A 22,534-nucleotide genomic window follows, 5' to 3' on the forward strand; every position below is an offset into this window, starting at 1 on the left:
GTACTTTGCCATCATGCAAAATAAATTTGATATCCTGTTTCCTACCCAAAATATACATAATAGTAGTGCATTATATAAAATGTAATCCTAAATAGTCAAGGGATAAACTAATATAGGTCTTTCCCATAAAACACTTCTGAAATATTTAAAATTTGAGTTAAAAAAAGTATCCACTTTATCAAACACCTTTTGGAGTCTATCTATGTATTATATTGTGTAAGTAACACCACTATATCTGGCTTATAACATACAGAAGTGAGACTCAGGATTGAGAAAACATAGGATGTAACACTAAAATAACCTAGTAATTATATGTGTTCTACAGCTTCATTTGAAATAGATGGGAAAAAGCGTATCTAGTCATAATAACTTTTATAAAGCAATTAGTCACCGTTAATACAATTTAAAAACAACTGTGGCGATATCTCTAATTTGTTTGTGACATTTCTTTTATGTTCTAGACATAGTGGCATTTTTATTCTTTCTACAAATGTAGGTCATAAAATTATTGGTTTCATTTAGACAACAGTTCACACCTCCATCCCCCCACCACCATCAAAGCAAATAAAATGGAAAGCTTGGTAGACTAGACTCAAGTTTAAAGCACCAAAAGTGAAAACAAAATCACACTTAACACTCATTTTAGGAGATGAAAGGTTTACTTAGAAATTGCGAACATTTAGCAAAGGTAAGACAAATACTATTTTCCATATTCTACAGAAATACAATACTTTATAGCTGGCTTGGTACATGGTCACATAAGAACAAATCTAATGGAAAAAGAATATTTCATTCTACTTTTCTGCCACTTATCACAGTGTAATAAGTGCCAGTAAGTCCTGGAAGACAGTTGCAGAGGAAGATTAGAATCCCAGGGCTGTTTGTTAATATACATGATTACATTGTAAGAATAATATAAAAACAAAATAGGTAAGATATACAATTAACATGCAATTTAAGCTATATTATTTTGAAGAAACAGGACAGAATTTAGTGAACGCAACTTAAAAATTTGTTAATAATGTATTATAATCAGCATATCATGGTATTTTACATGGTATGGAATTATTCCTCCTTAATAATGCTTGGCAAATTGGAACAGGTTAATCCTACTTCTAGAACATATTAAAATGAAGATGAAGGAAAACAAATGGATAATTCTATTAGATGCTTTTCTAAATATTCTGAATTTTTAAAGTACCATAATTACACGCCTACCTCACCATCTCCAAAGTTAAAATAAAGTCATACTTTGTACTCTATGAATCTGTACTGTCCAGTATAGTAGCCCTTAGCCATATGTGACTATTGAGCACTTAAAATGTGGCCAGTCAGAATTGAGATGTGCTGTGAGTGCAAAATACACTCAAATCTAAGACTTAGTATGGAAGAAAAAGAAGATAAGGTGTTTCATTAATAATCTTTTATATTGATTACATGTTGAAATATTTTTAATATACTGGGTTACATAAAATGTTATTAAAATTAATTTCGCTTGTTTCTTTTTTAATACGGCTACTAGCAAATTAAAAATTATGTTGTGGTTCACATTATATTTCTATTGAACAATGTGGATATAGATAATCTATAGTCATTACATTAGCCTTACAATTTAGCATCATACTTTTAAGCACTCTGGGGTACTAACTTGAACTCCCAGAAACCCATAAGCACACTCTGCATATAAATTATTGCAAAATTCATTATCTCTCTGAAAGATATGCATTTTAAGGGTAAAAAGAATTAACAACATATTGAATCCTTAACAAATGTCAATTAGTATATGGAGAGAGCTAAAGGACTTCAATGTAGACTGTTACACTGGGGAAAAATAGATCAAGAAACATAGTGCAACAGAGGGAAGACCATTAGTCTCTTCAGTAAAATAAGTTAGCCAAACTTATCTTTAATGGCCAAGGCCTGACCCTGCACCACAGATCATATACATAACTTTTCCATTTAAACATAAACTATAAGAAAATCTTAAAACAATATTGATGGCAGCTTACTTATATCTTCAAGCAATGTAAAATTAACAGGCATGGTGAATTCTAATGGCAGAATATAGTAGCTGAGAACTTCTTTTAAATGAAAGCTCCTCCATGTTAAATTATGCAATTGACTAGTGTCCAAAAAATTCGGTCAAAAAAAAAATTAGATGCTATTAAAATCATAACTGGCCTTTGATTTTTTTTCTCCCTCTCCTTTTTTAATCTTTTGTAGTGTAGAAATATTTGGCATACTTATAATACCTCATCTTTTATTTTTTCCAACTCAAAAACAGTAAGTTAATCTAAGAATGCATTCCATTATTTTCCTAAAAACAACATACGCCAAAATACAACACTGACAGTGGTCACCTCAGTCAGCAGCCAGCATCATAGTCATGCATCAAGAACCTCGCCAGGAGGCAATGCCTAATTACATTTGTACTATACACTCTGTTCCTCACAGTTCAGGTAGGAATGTTTATTTGTGTTTTATAAAACTGTTTAATCTTTTTACATTAGGTAAACTCTGTCAAAAATGCTTTGAAAACCACAAATTAACAGATGCTGAAACTACTGTATCATTCACAAAAAGTTCTCCCTCATGCCAAAGACGTTCTGAGAAAACAAGCAGAAGTTTATTGTAACTTCACATTTTACCATTACCACTCTTAAGATGCTAGAAACAAGTAAGATTTAAGGAAAAATAAAAAGAACCTAAACCCGATAGTACTGGATATACCAATACAGAGACTGATTGCAGAAGACTACAGTAGTTCTCTCTAGAGTTCAGCCAGCTGCTTATTAAGACATTTAATTACGTTTATTAATATGCCTTGCACAAGAAAATACTACTTAAACTTTCACGTCTCCTATCTTTCAACTATGTTCTGTATAAATAATACTTCTATTACATGTTACTAACTCCAGCCTAAATAAGCCTCATAAATCATGTCAAATGATATAATTTCAAAATTCCACACATATATTACTCTACAAATATACTCCTTGGTGAAAAGATGTCAACAGTCTCCTTTCTGAAAGCTGTTAGTTTGATGTTAGATCAATCACTGACTAAACATTTATTGAGCATCTACTATAACTGTACCCAGTCTTTAACTAATAAGAAAAAAATACCTGCTCCAAATGCAAGATGGTATTTGTAAGGGAGGATAATTTATAAACTTTTTCTAATAGAATGTTCTTTGAATCAATATCTGGACATATGAAATTATATGACAAATAAACCTCAAATTTATTACCTATCACCTTATAATGATAAATAAGCAATCTAAAGTATGCTGCATAGTACCTTGAGGAAAGTGACTGCCATACGTAAAATTAAGGCTGATTCCTTAAAGGTATGGAAGAAAAGCCAGAATGTTATTGTTTGTAAACCACTAAAGACTTAATATGAACAGTTTACATAACTATCTGGTTAATTTGGGCAAATGAGCACTTGTGTTAGGTTTCTAACTTTGCTGGAAGGTGTTGGACTAATAAAGAAAACTGCTTTAAGTAGGAGTACTTTTAGCATACACAAAAATAAAAATCCTTTGTAAATTTCACTTGCAATGTTGTGCAACTGTATATCTTTGCCTTATGCATTTGAAACTGATTATGTATTTTATGCAAAATGGTATATTTTTCCCAAAGCTAAGAATATGGACAATGATGATAAGATAGCTAAGCTAGCTTTATCTTTCTAAGCTTTTATCAACTCCGACTTGTTGAATTCCTACAATGTGCAAGGCAGTATGCAATGTGTTGAACATATATGAGGTCTACACATAAAACAAAGGGAAACTGAAGTCTTTGGAAGCAAAATAGTTGTCAATTTGAAAACCAACGGTAATCATTTTCCTCAACAGTATTTCTAAAAGTTGAGAATGATGTCAACTAAAACAAAATACAATCATCCCCACCTCTACCAAAGATGGAACTATAACACAGAAATCATTTCCACAGAAGACACAAGAATGTTCATACTAGAGCCATAGGGACCAAAGCAGCAAGATAAACAATGAGGCAGTCACAGAATATCTACTAGCTACTGTACTTGTAATAGTTTATAAAAAATACGATCTATACTAAAATTTAAGAGCTAATAATATATTTAGCATATTTTTGCCTTTTCTTTTTGCCACTGAATATAAAATTTGTCCTAAATTTACTAAATCTTCTACACCCTGAGGAATAACAACAGACTAATAGAAGTAATGTCAGGGTTACCTTTCTGGACGATTCTATTGTCCAGAAAGCACAAATTATATATAGCTAATATTCTTGGAAGCACAAGGTTTCATCAGCAGAGTAAACTACTGCCCTGTATTGTTCTTAGCAAAGAGTTTGGTTTTACAGTGTTAACATGGCCTGGTGAGAGTAGAGAAGTCAAAGTTGGGAGCCTGAGGTTTCCTCTCCCACCTGAGATCCACAACTGATACATTGGTTTTCTGTCTTCACCATGAACATGGCATATTGCTGCCCTTTAGGAATATATTATTCAACAGTTCTCTGTAAAAGCACTTTGGAATCTTTAGCTATATATTTCTATGAAATTATATTTGCTATCTTGAAATATGGAATTCCTATCCCTCCCTTCTCCATATACAAACAGATAAAATGATACATTTAACATTTCATCTATGCATTTACTTCTTTTCCTCCAATATCTGAAAGAAAGCAAGTACTGTTTTCCCCCTTTCAACTATATTACATTATGCCTGAATTTGAGAGGGAAGGAAGGTCCTAAAGTAAGGCAAAGGATTCATTTAGGACAATGTTCTGGCCTTTATTTTAGGGCAGAGTGCCACTGTTTCCCTTTGGACGCAGGTTTCAGGCTAATCTATTTGTGCACACACCATCCTCTAAATGGGATGCCTCCAACACCCAAAACGTTAGTTGCCAGAAAGAAAGAACTAAATCTTGGTAGGGTGCTTAAAATGATAACTAATGGAATAATCAAAGCATCCTGCCTGCTTATATCAGTCTCTCACTGAAGGATAAAATACCCTATGGGGCCATGCCTAGCGATGGGAATAAATAAAACAATGGGCCACAATCAACTGTTTGATAAAACTTCCATCCTGTTTTCTTAAACATTAAATATAATCTTGCTCCCAAAAAAGTAAGAAAGGCACTCGAATTAACACAGTCTCTATAGTTATTTTTTAAAAGACACTATGTGACAATAAGGAATTCTTGGGGTTGATTTTTCTTCTTCATTAACTTCCCAGTGCCTCCACACATCTCTCCATTAAATGGGAGCTTATTACAGAGCATACCTAGGTATGGGGAGGCAGCAACACATAAAGTGCTAGGGTTTGCACAGTTCTATTTGAGAAATTTATTCAAGACAAAAGGTTCAGTTGTTATCAGGTTCAAATTTTCTAGCATACTTTAAATATCTTTAAGTTTTAAAATATAATTTTCCAGTAGCAAAATAACAGTTAGCTTAAAACAGCTTTTTAGAAAAAAAAAATCATGTTACTTCCCTTTACAACTAAATGTTTAGCATCTTCTATAACTCAGGGGAACTAAGGTAGGGATTATTAGATTGTTGTACAGTAGGTGGTAACTGCCATCTTGTGCTATGTAAGAGAAAGTTATTAAATTGACAATTTGTTTGCTTCAATACTAAAAATTCCGTTTACACACACATACGTGTGTGTGGCCCAACAAGAATAAACTGGCATGACCTGAACATACCTAAGTGGCATACGATCTACTACGTATTTACTTTCCTGCAAACTACTGCATAAAAATCCAAAAACTTTTGTTTCCATATCTTGTATCACATAAGCCCTTATTTAAAAATTTAAGTACTTTTAGAGATAACCTGTATATATTTAACCCTACTAATAATTAAGCCTTTAAGTGAGAACTGTACCATAGGAATAAGAAATATGACTGAAAGTCTGGGCCCAGAGTTTCTTAAGAGGTAATAAAATGCTAAAATCTAGAGAAGACAAAGGGGATATTAATACGTATCAAATCCCTAAGCTTAAAAAATGACTCACACAGATTTAAGAAATATCTGAAAGAGTCACAGTTCAAGTTGCGGGGAAAAAAGGAGAAGCATAAAATGATGATACGTGCACAGGTACAGATCAGTAAGTCACTGAAATCAAAGAATTTCCTCAGATGATTAAAGGCAGTTCCGGCTCTGTATGCAGGATCTGTCCTCTAGTATCACAAATGAACAGAAAGTGGTGTTCTTAATGCAAGTGGGTTCTTTAGCTCTACAAATTTTTAATATATATTATAATACAGTTAATTGACAATTACAGAGCTGTATTTCTTGGCTGGGATTTAACAAGTTTAAACAAGGTAATGAAATGAAGAAAAAAAAAGTCTAAATCAACTTATTCTATATGCAATAGCTCTTCCCAAGTATCACGAAACTAGAAAGCATCATTCATTCACAATCCATTGCACTCATCCATCAATTTCTCAATCATCACTCATTCTTATCACTCACAATCTTTCTCTTCTTATTAGTCATTCATTAATTTAATAAATATTTAATGAATCCTCACAATGTGCAGGGCACAAGTAGAATCTGGAAAACACCGTATTGCCAAAATAGGTACACTAAAGTACACTAAGGTACACTAAAGGTGGGGTGAAGGTGGTGGTGGAGACAGTTACAGAGCTTAATGCTTTTTGCTTGTCAGTAGTATTCTTAATCCACAGTATGGTACGATGACCCACTGTTCTTCCAGTGAAAGTTTAATGAAATACATGTCAATAAGCCACCTTTTCCTTTTAACAATTAGATTGTTATAGAAAAATAAGTGAAGACTAATAAGTCCCAGAAAACAGACACATCCTTTCTACTACATGAGCTCAGTCAAAGACATTATCATGCTACAGCTAGCGGGTTTAAATATTAACCACTTAGGAAAAAAACCAACCATATAGGGCAATATTAGGATTTTCTGTGAATGAACAATTAAAAAATGCAAACTCTAGAAATAAAGCAGCACACAAAAGTTACATACTAACAGTATCCTTTGGATATTTGTATTTTTGCTCTCTACTTAAAACTTTTAGGAAGGAACCAAGACATATTAAAGGACTGTGCAGCTTCAGAAAAGAGTGGGTTAAGAGCCTTAGAAGATATTAAAATAGTTTACACAAAAGATGGGCAAGATAATCAGTGGAAGGTACACAAAGGCATGGAGCACTATAAAAATTAGCTAGTGTTTTATAGGGTATTGTCTACACTCATTTCCTGACATTTTTTCACATCAAAGCATAAGCCCTATTACTCAAAATGTGAAAAATGATTCTTAGGAAAAAAGGTAATACTGAGTTAGGCCAGAATCTGGCAACATATTTTAGTGGAATGGGCTGAACCACCCATGTCTTCTCTGTGTAGTTTGCCCCCAAACCCTCACAGGAGCTAAAAATCATAAACTTATGATTTTATCCATAGAGGTCTAGGTGGACCTTGAGGTATTTGATTCAAAATATGCTTTGTACACAAAGGGCCATGGAATTATGTTCATAATGGTATTTTTTCATCTAAATAATATAAAAGCTATAAAAAGGTAACTTTTGACCTGAAAGAACAAATTCTGTCTACTGGGGCCAGGCTAGACAACTTTTCTGGCGTTCTTAAGTCTCACTCACTTCAACAGTCTGCCACTCAACAAAACCATGATGCCAAAGAAAAGGACGTACTTCTTCTTCTTTAAGGCAATCTACCTAACTCAAGTCCAGGCTTTCCATAACAGTGAGAGACAGGTTTATTTTCCCTACATCTTTATCCCCACTTTACAAGTTACCTAGCAAGTAAAAAGAACAACAGGCAAAGCATTGTTGTCACACTTATTTCTGCCACTATTACTCACATTCTGCACAGAGATAGGACAACTGACAGCTTCCATCATTAGGGAAACTTTTAGAAGGGCCACTCTTCATATTTCTGGTATATGAATGTATTTTAGATGAGGTATGAAATTCATTGCAAATAGGGGGTAGAAATCTTGAAGACACACCCCTGAAGTAAGAAAGGAAAGATATACAAAAATGACACACAAAAGTGACAAAAAATATGTAATGGATTGGCAAAACAAAGTATATGAAAAGAAGAAACAGATCATTTACAAAAGGGCAAATATAAGAAAGCAGACATTACATGGGCCATTCCCCACCCTCACCCCACCTACCTGAAAAACTCAGCCCTTGTTATTGAAAACATAAGATACAGCTATAATGTGGATACTTTGGTACCTCATCCCTGATTAAGTTCAGTATCAAAGTGTTTTGTTTTGCACATACTATTCCTTTCCTTGGCATTTGCCAGTAAACTTTAACAGTCACTTCATGATAACTTGATAGTTTCCATAGTGTATCCTCAATAATTTAGATTTTTAAAAAGGAATATTTTTATGGATCTCTTTATATATTTCTCCCATTTGTCATAAGTGAATTTGAAATTAAAAACTAGTAATAGCTAAAAATGGCATTCCAGGTTTTCAGAAAAAAAATCAATTTTATAAGGACTGATGTGTTTTGGCATATACCAAATTTGAGGTAAAAATAATCTATCAAAACTAGCAATAAAAATAATTTTCCTTTACTGCAATTACATAAACTCTTACATTAGTTTTTTTTTTTAAATAACCATTTAAAAACTGGATTACATTGGAAGCCTTTTTTTCATATAAATTCCGATACTTCTAACTTTGGTAATTGGGTAGAACATGCTAGAGAAAGAGAACTAGTTTATATTTTTACACATTCGCCCATCTAGCCATTTGATTCTCAAAACAATTACATCAAGTTATTCGGCATTCATACCAACATTCTTAAGTTGAACTGCAACATAAATGTTTATTTTCAATTTGTTTTAGAGACAGGGTCTCAACTCTATTGCCCAGGCTGAGTACAGTGGTGCAATCATGGCTCACTACAGCCACAAACACCTGGGGCTCAAGCAATCCTTCTGCCTCAGCTTCCTGCGTAGCTAGGAACACAGTTGCATAGCACCATGCCTAGCTATTTTGTTTTACTTTTGTAGAAATGGGGTCTTGCTATGTGGCCCAGGTCTCAAAGTCCTGCGCTCAGGCAATCCTCCTGCCTAGGCCTTAAATTTTTAATTTTTAAAAGAATTTGCCTATGCAGCAATTGGACTGAGGGGAGTAGAGGTGTGTGTGTGTGAACCAATCAGGAAAACCAAATGAGAAGCCCCACATATAGAAATACAAAGGGTGAGAAGTTAAACAGAAAATTTAAGACTCGCTGTTCAGCAGGAAGGAACTATACAATTATTTTATCCCCACAGGAATGCCAGTTATTACAAAATAAATAAAATGAAAGATTTACTACGGACTTTCAACCTAAAGATGAAGAACATATGGTTAGCCAACAATAGTAAACAGTTCATGCAACTATGTAAATAATAAAAGAAAGCAATATTGCACTAAAAGGGGAACTTCATAGGACTAATTCACCTCTTTCATTGACTCAAAGTAACCAGCCATTTCCTGTATGCACTGGCAAACCTGGCTTGCTCCACGTTCCGACAGGTGGACAATACTTGATCAATGAACCTGTGCTCCATTTCTAGGCCTAGGGAGTCTGGAACTGGTGTCCGCTTCAGGCGTTTGGTTTCCTGGGAATAGCCTTGCTTGCTAGAGTCATTCAGTCCATCTACTTCCATTGCTTGAGATAGCTGGGAGCCTGCTGGGATAAGGTGCAAGTCACTCAAAGTCCCCCCAGGGCTGTCTGCAGGTGACAACTGGGTCATGCTGTGAGGAAACCTACCATTTAAGTGATGCTGAAGATAGAAAATATGCCGCCTGCGATAGAGGGGGGAAGGAAGAGAATAAAGAAAATCACATTACAAAGTCAAGCTTTTCCAGAAAAAAAAGTTTGCAATTTCAAAACATACAGTATTCAATTCACTGCCCATTTCATAACCAAGTTATACAGAGGAAGGAGGAAAAACAGTAGAGATGATGTTCCAGGATATTTGGACAAAGAAAGCCTCATAACCCCAGCTTACAGGTTTGTTTGTGAGAAAGAATACGGTCCTAAGGTTTTTCATAAGCATTTACTGAGATGATAATGACTTGAAGATGGTACCCTATGGTAACTGTAATAAAAAACTAGAAATATGTGACAGTCTTATTTCTGCTATAAGTTATAAATATAAAACAAAACCAAGACAAATCTCATTGATATCCTAGAAGACAAGTGATTCAGAAATAAGGGGATTGAACAGTTCCTTTAGAGGCTTAATCTGTGGCCTCTATCAAATACTTTAATAAAAATAACATATCTGTTGTAGTGGGTCTTATTCCCTAAAAGTCAACTGAGCTTTACCCTAAATCCATCACCAACTACAGTTTTAAACATCCACTGCATTGGGGATGTGCTGGGCTCTGAGCAAAACATGTTAAAAGATACAGTTCCTGTTCTCCCTCCGAGGAGAGCAATTCTCCTGCCCTTACAACCACCTAGAGTTGTTTGTTAAAAATGAAGATTCCCGCGTCTAATCTCCAAAAATTTCAATTCAGTGGGGGCACATCTATGTACAATGAACTGTATAAGTTCTAGGTTGTTCATTCACATTAGCAACTCTAAGCCTTTAAGAGAATTCTATTCATTTTCCTTGCATATTCTGAAGCAGACAGGGAGCACATAATGTACCAGTTTTACAGGGGGTAAAATTTAAAGGCTAGAGAAGCTGCCTAATGACAATGAGTCAGCAGTAGAAAACCGGCCTATGTAATACAGGCATACCTAGTTTATATTATGCTTTGCTCTAATGTGCTTTGCAGATACTATATTTTTTATAAACTGAAGGTTTGGCAATCTTGTATCAAGCAAGTCTATCAGCACAATTTTTCCAACAAAATGTGGTCACTTTTTGTCTGTGTCACATTTTGGTAACATTACTAATATTTCAAACTTTTTCAAGATTATTATATCTGTTATGTGATCTGTGATCAGTGATCTTTGATGTTACTATATAACTATTTTGGGGTGTCACAAACACACCCATATAAGATGATAAACTGAACCAATAAATGTTGTGTGTGTTCTGATTGCTCCACAAACCAGCTCTTCCCCCATCTCTCTCCCTCACCCCAAGCCTCCCTGTTCCCTAAGATACAACAATATTGAAATTAGGCCAATGAATAATCCTACAATGACCTCTAAGTGTTCAAGTGAAAGGAAGAGTCACAGGTCTCTCACTTTAAATCAAAAGCTAGAAATGATTAAGCTAAGTGAAGAAGGCATGTCCAAAGCTGACACAGGCTGAAAGCTAGGCCTCTTGTGCCAGTTAGCCAAGTTGTCAATGCAAAGGAAAGTTTTTGAGGGAAATTAAAAGTGGTTCCCCAGTGAACACACAAATGATAAGCAAAACATAGTCTTACTGCTGATATGGAGAACGTTTTAGTGCTCTGGATAGAAAAGCAGATCAGCCACAACATTCCCTTAAGCCAAAACCTAATCCAGACTAAGGCTCTAATGCTCTTTAATTCTAAGACTGAGAGAGGTGAGGAAGTTGGAGAAAAAGAGTTTGGAGTTAGCAGAGATTGGATCGTGAGGTTTAAGGAAAGAAGCCATCTCTATAACATAAAACTACAAAGTGAAGTAGCAAATGCTGATGTAGAAGCTGCAGAAAGGTATCCAGAAGACCTAGCTAAGATCACTGATGAAGGCAGCTATACTGACAAGAGATTTTCAATGTAGATGAAATACCCTTCTATTGAAAGATGCCATCTAGGACTTTCATAGCTAGAGAGAAATCCATGCCTAGCTTCAAAGTTTCAAAGGACAGTCTGACTTATGGTAGGGGCTAATATAGCTGGTGACTTTAAGTTGAAGCCAAGGCTCATTTACCATTCCAATAATCTTAGGGCCCTTAAGAATTATGCTATCTACTCTGCCTCTATGTTGACAGCACATCCGTTTAAAGAATGGTTAACTGAATATTTTGAGCCCACTGTTGAGACCTGCTGCTCAGAAAAAAAGGATTCCTTCCAAAATATTACTGCACATCGACTATGCACCTAGTCATGTGAGAGCTCTGATTGAGATGTACAAAAAGATTCATGTTGCTTTCATGACTGCTAACACATCATTCATTCTCTAGTTCATGGATCAAGGAGAAACTTCAACTTTCAAGTCTTGTTAAGAAATACATTTCATAAGGCTATAGCTGCCACAGATAGTGATTCCTCTAATGGATCTGGGCAAAGTAAATTGAAAACCTTCTGAAAAGGGTTTACCATTTTAGATGCCATTAAGAACGTTTGTGATTCATGGGAGGAAGTCAAAATATCGACATGAACAAAACTTTGAGAGAAGGTGATTCCAACCCTCATGGATGACTTTGAGGAGTTCAAGACTTCAGTGTAGTAAGTCACGGCAAATGTGGTGGAAATTGCAAGAGAACTAGAATTGGAAGTGGGGCCTGAAGATGTGACTGAATTGCTTACAATCTCATGATAAAACTTGGATGGATGAGGAATTGCTTTTTATGGATGAACCAAAAAAAAAAAAAGGTGGTTTCTTGAGATAGAATCTACTTCTGGTGAAGATGCTGTGAATATTGTTGAAATGACAACAAAGGATTTAGAATATGACACAAACTTAGTTGATAAAGCAGCAGCAAGGTTTAAAAGGACTCCAATTTCGAAAGAAGTTCTACTGTGGACAAAATGCTGTCAAACAGCATCACACACTACAGAGAAATCTTTCATGAAAGGAAGAGTCAAACTTCATTGCAATCTTATTTTAGGAAATTGCCACAGCCACCCCAAACTTTAGCAACCACCACTCTGATCAATCAGCAGCCACCAACATTGAGGCAAGACCCTTCACCAGCAAAAGATTGCAACTTGCTGAAGGGTTGGATGATCGTTAGCATTTTTTAGCAACCTAGTATTTTAATTAAGATATGCACATTTTTTTTAGACATAATGCTGTTGCTCACTTCTTAGACTACAGTGTAATGTAAAAGTAACTTTAATATGTACTGGGAAACAAAAAAAAAAATTGTGTGGCTCACTTTATTGCTATATTCACTTTATTGCAGTGGTCTGGAACTGAACCTGTGATATCTCTGAGGTATGCCAGTAGCTTAAAAGATCTATCTTCCCTCTTGAAAACGTGAAATAAGTGTCTTGGTTTTAATAGAAAAAGAGCATTCTCTACTAATGAAGGTGCCAAAGAGGGGAGATAATCTTTTATGTTCTGAATATATTTAGTAAGGAAAAGCAGCTGACCAGGTCTCCTCAAATAACCTGCAAGACAGACTAGACTGGAGAAAGAAAGAAAATCTCAATAACTTTAGAAATAGGCAATTTTAAACAATGTCTACCTCCTTCCTGCCTAGCACAGGCAAGTCTTTCATTTACAAATACAATGCTATGGCCTAAAGTAGAATCTGTATTTATGAAGATGAAGATACCTCCAAATAAAGGAAGATCCAAAAGAAATGAAGCTGGGAAGGGGTCACATACGTGACTTCATTCCAACATACTGTCAAATTTACTCACAACTGAAGTTGATAGGTTGCTAACCATTTTTCACTCTTTGCTACCAGACTTTCCCCTCCCTCAAAGAGAAATTCTCTTACACTTTAAACAAAAAGTGTCAAGAGATTATACTTCAGGTAAGTTAATTTGCAGACCATCAGGGTTGGAAAAATGATAAAGCATACCTTATTCTTGGGGTCTAATCAAATCTCAATCCTGACTGTGCATCAATGTGTTGAGCTTTTTCTAAAAAAAAAAAAAAAAAAATGGCCAGGCATGGTGGCTCACACCTGTAATCCCAGCACTTTGGGAGGCCAGGGCAGGCAGATCACCTGAGGTCAGGAGTTCGAGACCAGCCTGGCCAACATGGTGAAACTCCGTCTCTACTAAAAATACAAAAATTAGCCAGGTGTGGTGGTGGGCGCCTATAATCCCAGCTACTTGGAAGGTTGAAGCAGGAAAATCGCTTGAACCTCGGAGGCAGAGATTGCAGTGAGCCGAGATCGTGCTATTGCACTCCAGCCTGGGCAAGAAGAGTGAAACTCTATCTCAAAAAAAAAAAAAAAAAAAAGACAGAGATGGCAGCAATCCATCCTAGATATGCTAGGTCCCTATATTAGTATCTCCAAGGAAGGAGTCAAAAAACTTTTGATTCTGTTTTATTTTGAAACTAACACAGGTTATTCTGTTGCACAGTCAAGGTTGAATATCACCATCCTAAGCTGCAGGCAGAGATCTACATGAGGAATCTCTTATTAATGATGATGATGATATGGTAACACAAAACCTCTTGTATTCACTCAGGCAAAGCTCCACAATCAGATGACCATGTTTACCCAAGCAGGCAGGAATCAGGTGTAACTAACACCTTCTGCAGCTCTCATGAAGACATGCAGTTTTGTGTAGGAAATAGATTTTCCCTTTTCTTACCTATGACACCAAAGGGTTTCATGTCCTGGGTAGGAATCAATAAGATCAGTGCTGAATTCAACTTCTTCTTCTAGAAGATGGGGAAGATTAATCCTTGGTTCTTCTGTTGAAACTGCTGCTTCTTCATCTTTTGGAGGAACTAGGGCTGGCTCACTTCTCAAAGGATTTTGCTCCATCACAGAACTGTCTATCACAGTTTGGCTAATCAAAGACTTAAGCAAAAACTGGCGGTAGTGAAATCCACTGTGGTCTGAAACGTGCATAGATGCCCAATGTTTAGTAGAAGATAGTTCATCAAGAAGAATCTTGTAAGAAGAAAAAAGGGAAGTAAGAAGAAGAGTTCCCAAAGGTTCTTCTTTCTCCATTATTGCCTCTGATTTCTCTTTGATTTGTTCCTTTTTTGACAAGACCACTCTTACCAATATTTTGTACACAATGTCCAGCACAGTGCTCTCACTTAGTGGAAGCTTAATACATGCAAATTTTCTCTTTCCCATATAAAAGTGATAGATTTTTCTTTAAGACTATAAGAATTTAACGACTCATTTGTCATCCTTTCCCTAGACCTTTACTATTCACATTCTGATTGGTACACACAGAGAAGGAAAGTCAAATTCTAAAATAATGATGAGCATTAGGGTATTCATTTACAAGTAATGCTGACGTAAAAAGAAAAATATAAACTCAGATTACCTTGATATAAACTTTATTTTACATTTAATAAATGTGTATAATATGTAACTTATTATCTCTACAACAATAGGCTCAGTGAAATTATTTGTTCTTCAGTATAAGTGCCATGAGGGCAGAGACCGTGTTTGTCTTGTTCACTACTTAATTATAAGGGATTAGTAGAAAAATATGATGCACTAATTATAAGATTTTTTCAAGAGCTTGTGACTTTAACTATTTGTCTCAAACTTATTTAACATTAATAATAAATGGGTTTTAAAATAACTGAAATAAAATTCAGCAGCAAATTGTTTAAATCTTTGTGATACCAATATCTTGCAAACTAAAGAATTTCAAATGAAATGATTTTTTAAAAAGCAGCACTTATGCAAAAATAATTTATTTGAGAGTGTCTTGGACAGGTCGCAAACATAAATCAGTGAAAGATATATCAAGTGCCTACCACGTTCCGTCAGAGGATTTTCAGACCAGCTAAGGAAAAAAGACATACATTTGTGAACAGTTAACAATACAGAGAGCATAATGCTGAATGACACCTTTACCTGTTTGTCAAAGGTCCCAGGCAAATGCCTTCTCCTGTACCATGATCTTTTTTCCATTTCTTACACCATTTTCCTTCCCCAGGAATCTTTCCTTTTCCTGAACCCCCATAGTACTTATGTATTCCATCACATTTATTAAATAATTTCAGTGCATCTCTTCATTCCCATTAAACTCAGTGAGTGAGGGCTTTAAGATATTTATTCATTCCTATCTGATACTTCAATCCCCCTATACCTACTGACATCAAAGTGGATACACAAATATTTCATGAAATGAATGAACAATTTAATAAATAAGGCAAATAGTAAGATTACTTCAAGCCAAGATAGTCAAGTTGTAGCAGTGATATGTTTTAAACATCTCCTTTAAGTTCCAATGAGTTTATTCATAGCCACCTAAATTTATTCCAGAGGCTATAGCTGGCAAGTCTCTGAGAAATGGAAAACAGTATCTTTATTTGATTTTAAAAGGTGAGCAAAAAATAGCACCAGATAAACTCCTACCTGAAATAAAAATCAATCTTACATTTATTACATTTTTGAAAAATAAACCTGTAGAACATTCTGGCTATAATACAGCAGCTTTTTTATTTTGGCACGGCTTCTTAATATGGATTGAAAAAGAGTACTCCACTTATTTAAAATGAACTTCTATAATATGAAAACATTTAGATTATTTCTAACTGGTTATTTCTACGTATAAAATTGCAGTTTATTATTTAATTTTGAGGCAAAAATAGCACACATATAAAAGATGTTCTGGCTGGGTGTGGTGGCTCATACCTGTAATCCCAGCACTTTGGGAGGCTGAGGCGGACAGATCACCTGAGGTCAGGAGTTGGAGACTAGCCTGGCCAAAATGGTGAGACCCTGTCTCTACTAAAAATACAAAAATCTGCAGGGCGTGGTGGTGCATGCCTGTAGTCCCAGCTACTTGGGAGGCTGAGGCAGGAGAATAACTTGAACCTGGGAGGTATAGGTTGCAGTGAGCCGAGATCGCTCCACTATACTCCAGCCTGGGCGACAAAACAAGACTCCATCTCAAAAAAGAAAAAAATACATATATATTTTCAACAAAATCAATTTCTTAAAAAAATTATTAGGCTTTTAAAGAGAAAATCCACTATATTCTTTTCCCTAAGATATAAAGATGCATATTAAATGAAAGAAACTTTAACTGGAATTTCAGGCCATTTTCTTGTTAGAATAAAAAGATATAAAGATAGAGTCAATGATTTTTTTTAAAAAAGACAGCAATTACTTTTAAGTGATCCAGTTAACTTTTAAGTGATCTAAAGATACTATATAAAGATATGGCTTTAATGTACAGTACTGATGGGATAAATGATCTTTATATGATATACGTTAAATATCCTTCTTTTCCTACTTCCATATGAAAACATGAATAAGTGAATAAATAAACTACAAGAAAACTGCAGATGCAGGGCTATGAAAAAGAAGGATAACGTGCTAAAAATGAAAGACTACTAAAAATACATATGCCATAGGTCCTGTAAACTTTTAAAAACAACATTTGGGTTTTCTTCTGATTATAAAAGTGATATAAAATGATCAATATAGAAAATTCCAATAATATGGAAAAATATAAAAAAGCAAACAAAAATCAGCCATTATTTTCTTGGCCAGAGATCACTACTTGTAACATTCTGGCAGAAAACAAATCTTTCAGGTTTTTTTCTATGTATACACATGCACAGAGTTTATTTTTAAGAAAAATCTGGGATATTCTTTTGTACCAATTTTATTCTACTTCAATTATAAATACATTCCTATGGCATTAAATATTACTCTATAATTTTTAACTCATAAAATATTTCACCCTCAAGATTATCAGAATTTAACCATTCCCGTTTATTTCTACTCTTGTATAAGTAACGCTCATATATATATCTATGTACATATCTAATTATTTAGGAGAAATTTGTAGAAATATGCTTGCTGGAACAAAGAAAAAAATTTTATAAAGTTCTTGATATATACTGTCAAAGTGCCCTGCAGAAAGGCTGTATAATTTATACTCCTATTGGAAGTACATGTTAATGCTTATTTCCTAAATTCATCATCAATACTTTAATCTTCACTAATTTAATAAGAATCACGTTTCATTTTAATTTACATTTCCTTAATTATCATTAAGCCTAAATATCTTTTCTTGTGATTACTTTTCCTTTGTTTCTTCATTTATGAACTGCCTATTCTGCCTAATTCTCTACTTTTATGAATTATCTAATTTACTATTTGTGATAGTCATTATTTTTCTTATGAGTTTGTAAGAGGTCTTTACATATTAAAGATATTAAGTCTCTATTTGTCATATGTGTTGTAAATATTATTTTCGATATATTACTGCAACTGATTTTTTAAATTCTTTTCTTTTTTTTAAAGATTGGGAGTCAAGTAAAATTCTTTTTTTTTCTTTTCTCCCTCAGGTCTATTGAAGTATAAATGACAAATTAAAATTGTGTGTATATATATATATACACACACACACACACACACACACACACACACACACACGATGTACGACATATTGTTTTTATGTATACACTGTGAAATGATTACCACCATCAAGTGAATTAACATATCCATCACCTCACATAAGTATTTTATTTTTTGTGGTAAGAACATTTAAGATAACGCTCTTAGAAATCTTTAGGTATACATTATTAACAGTAATTACCATGTTCTACCATTAGACCTCCAGAACTTACTCATCCTAACTGAAAACTTTGTACCCTTTAACCAGCAACTCCCTGTTCCCCACCACAACCCCTACTCCTGCAATCACCATTCTACTCTCTATTTCCATGAGTTCAACTTGTTTAGAGTCCACCTACAAGTGACACCATGCAATATTTATCCTTCTGCGCTTGGCTTATTTCACTTAGCATAATGTGAGTCTCTTTTCTTCATATAGGTTTTTATTCCATTTAAAGTTCAATTTGGTATTTAAGATTAAAAAAAAAAAAAAACACCTTTCTATTTTCTAAAAAGTCAACCAATTTTACCAGCATCACAAATTGAACAAGGAATCCTTTCTCTAATTATGTGAAATGCCATATTTATCATTAATAAAATATGTACATATTATGTACTGGAATTTGTTTCTGGACTTTATATTCTGTTCCATTACTGAGTCTATTTTTGAAATAGCATCACTATTTTAATTACTCTATCTTACTAATAAACATTTAAGTATCTAATGGTAGAGTGTTCTTCATTGTTTTTCCCAATAATTTCTCAGCTATTCTTTAAGTTTTATTCTCTCTAATGTACTTTAGAATCATTTTTGAAGTAAAAAATAAATCAGTGGTTTTTAATATATTCACAGAATTGTGCAACCATTGCTGTTATCTAATTTCTAACATTTTCACCACCCCCACAAAACCCCATTCCTATTAGAAGTTACATCCCATTCCCTCTTCCCCAGCCTCTGGAACCTACTAATCTGCTTTGCCTATTCTGAACATGTTATACAAATGAAATCATACAATATATGGCCTTGAATCTGACTGCTTTCAATCAGCATGTTTTCAAGGTTCATCCACATTATAGCATGTATCAGTATTTCCTTCCTTTTTTTATGGCCAATGTTCCATAGCATGGATACACCACATTTTGTTTTCCATTCCTCAGGTGAGGTATTATTTTTTGGCTATTATAAATAATATGGCTATTAATGTTCTCATACAAGATTTGGTATGGAATGTGTTTTCAGTTCTCTTGGGTATATACCTAGGAGCAGAATTACAGGGTCATATATGGTAATGCATGTTTTTCTCCAAGAATATGACATATATTAACTATAGTTTTATTAATATATAGTGATTCTATGTTTAATTATTTGAGGAAATGCCAAACTGCTTTCCACAGTGGCTGTACCATGTTACAGTCTTACCAGCCATAAATAAGAGTTTCAGTTTCTCCATGTCCTAACCAACATTTGTTATTGTCCGTATTTTGGTGTGAAGTGGTATCTCACTCCTTGTGGTTTTGATTTGCATTTCCCTAACAGTAAAGATGGTGAATATCTTTTCATGTCCTTATTGGTGGTGTGGGTATGTTTTTTTGGAGAAATGACTATATGTGCTTTTTTTATGTGAAACTTGTAATTTGCCAGAAGTAATAAACTGCCTGACTGTGAATCTTTCCTGCCACACTACCCTCAAATATAAAAATATTTTAAAGTTTACTTAAATGTTTATTTAAGCATGCAGACATCAGAGAGAACATAAAATAGAAAATTAGTGTCATAATTCCACCCTATACTACTTTTAATCAATCTTTATTCTTTAACCTTTTTCTGACTAGAAAACAAATATATGCTTTTATAAAAAATACAAGAAAAAAATCTAAAACATTGTTGTATGTATTATTATCTGTTCAGCATTTACCATGTGCTAAGCACTGTTCCAAACACTTTAAAGTATTTGCTGTCTCATTCAATGCTAATAAATACATTAAAAATTATATTAGGCTGCTGGGTGCGGTGGCTCACGCCTGTAATCCCAGCACTTTGGGAGGCAGAGGCAGGTGGATTGCTTGAGGTCAGGAGTTCAAGACCAGCCTGACCAACATGGCAAAACCCCGTCTCTACTAAAAATATAAAAATTAGCCGGGCGTGGTAGTGGGTGCCTGTAATCCCAGCTACTTGGGAGGCTGAGGCAGGAGAATCACTTGAACCTGGGAAGCAGAGGTTGCAGTGAGCCGAGATTATGCCACTGCACTCCAGCCTGGGCGACAGAGCGAGACCCTGTCTCAAAAATAAATAAATAAACAATAATATTAGGCCTACCCTAATATAACCTATTGTGAATATTTTCCTTTAAATCATCTTCTAAAATATAAATTTTAGTCATAACAAAATATTCCAATGTGATGGATTGTAATCTAACAATTCCCTCATTATTGAAGGGCTACAGCTTTTCTAGTTTTTCACTACTATAAATGCTACTCTTATATATCAAACTTCTATATTTAATAGCCAGTGTTTATTGAGCACTTAATTAAGGCACTTTGATCACCACTTTATATGAATCCTCTCTTTCAATTTGCATCACTCAGTGAGATGGGAATTATCGTCACCCTCCTTTTCCGGATGAGAAAACTGAAGGTTGAAGAGGCTAAGCAACTTCCTCAAGGCTACACAGCATATTGGTGGTAAAGCCAGAATGTAAAGCAGGTCTGCATGACCACTGAGTGAAGCTTCTAATCATTCTACCATACTTCATCTTCCATTATTTCTTTATGATGAATTCCTGGAAGCAGAACTCTTAAAAATAACACCCTATTTTTAAAAGTGTGATAAGTGCTGCCATGTTGCCCTTCAGTAAGATTATAACAATTTGAATAATGCTCATTTTCATACTCTTACTAATACTCGATGCCAGCACTTTAAAAAGTCATTTTCAACTTCCTAAGTTAAAAAATGCTGCCTCATTTCGTATATATTTTTAAGCTGATTTAGACTACTGGTATTTTTGTGATTACCTCCTGTAATAGACAAAGCATAGTAGTAAATGTTCTAGGTGGGCCCAATGGCTTATAACAACAGAAAGGGGATTTTGCAAATTTAGGACTCCTCACTGACAACAAGAGCAAGAGATGTTGCAGTGGGCAAGCAGTGAATGGAAGAATGGTAAGTCTTCCTCCAAGGGCGGGTCAAGGAAGGATGATGACATCTGAACCCAAGGTGGACCCTGGCAGCTGAGCTCACCATTAATGAGTTATAACTCACCATTAATGAGTTATCTTTACCACCAGATGGTCTCAAGTAACCAAGAATTTCACTTTGGCCCCTTGTTCTTGATTTTATGGAAATGCCACTTGTAAAGGTCCACACCATGGCAGAAAACTTTCCAAAGATCTCTCAGTCAACCTGGACTCCGCCTTCCTTTTTATCCCTAATCCTCCCCATATCTCTTTCCTCTTCCCACACACTATCAAGTCATGGATCTGAGATGACCACCAAGCACTCCATATCCCTGACAACCCACCAAACAACTTGTAATCATGCCTCCCAACTCAATGTATCTTCCTTCCCCTGGCCGCTATTTCCAATGAGCGCATCCTAGACGAAGAACCATTTTTCTGTGCTCCCATTGTATTCTGTTGCTTTGTAATTGTTGGTCTACTTTCTCAACTAGATTTTCAATTTGTTGAGAGCAAACACTTTGTTTTATTGTGTATACAGGACAGTTGGTGGGTATCATCAATAAATTGCACTGAGTTGATCAAGCAAACTGGTAGCCAATTTTCTATCTCTGGAGAACAGAGAAAGGAACTAAAATCGAGTGAATCTCTCTCTATTAGATGCTCAGTAATTTACATCCATTAACTCAATTAACTCTCACAATAATCCACTGAGGCAGACAGTAGAGTCCCTATTTTATAAATGAAAACAATAAAACCTTGCTTTCCACATATAGGTAGTGGGGCCAAAATCTGAACCTAGGTTGATGTGATTTTAAGCCTTGGCTCTTTCTATTCCATTAGGCGGCCACCCCTCCTGCAACTCAAAGCCATGTAAACTGGAATGGGGAAGGCTTCTCTTCCAGAATTATTGGCTTAAAATCCTCTGGAAGTAAAAAGTCTCCCATTTGCCCTGGCCAGGAAACAAAGAGAGAAATGGGAGCATGGGAAGAGGGATGTAGGAAGAAGAGGGTGTAAATTAAAATTACATAACACTTCCCCACTTATCTGAAAGCATCACCTGGGGCACTTCAATCTTGAACTTGACCTCTTTTAACTGTCTCAAGCCTGAGAAGCTTTTTAGATGAGCACCCTAGATTCTTATGGCACTGTGACACCATCAGAAAAGAAAAAACTGAGACACTGTAGTATATAAGAAGGAGCA

General features: G+C 35.0%; 1 protein-coding gene across 8 annotated transcripts in view; it reads right to left on the minus strand.

Annotated features, from left to right (window-relative positions):
- Positions 1-640: 640 nt before the first annotated feature.
- PTAR1 (protein prenyltransferase alpha subunit repeat containing 1) overlaps positions 641-22,534 on the minus strand; it is a 50,879-nt gene continuing 28,985 nt past the window's right edge. For 3 of the 8 annotated variants that reach the window (XM_024252035.3, XM_063714240.1, XM_054520025.2), the window contains 3 exons: positions 14,423-14,727; positions 9,765-9,799; positions 641-9,683 (listed from right to left, as the gene is read on the minus strand). In XM_024252035.3, coding sequence (XP_024107803.1) covers positions 9,457-9,683; positions 9,765-9,799; positions 14,423-14,727 — 567 coding nt within the window. In that variant the 3' untranslated portion in view covers positions 641-9,456. Of the gene's footprint in view, positions 9,800-14,422; positions 14,728-22,534 lie in introns of all 8 variants that reach the window. The other 5 variants (XM_024252034.3, XM_054520024.2, XM_054520027.2 and 2 more) reach the window with 2 other exon arrangements.

This window comes from Pongo abelii, chromosome 13 (genome assembly GCF_028885655.2).
Source record: "Pongo abelii isolate AG06213 chromosome 13, NHGRI_mPonAbe1-v2.0_pri, whole genome shotgun sequence".
NCBI lineage: Eukaryota > Metazoa > Chordata > Mammalia > Primates > Hominidae > Pongo > Pongo abelii.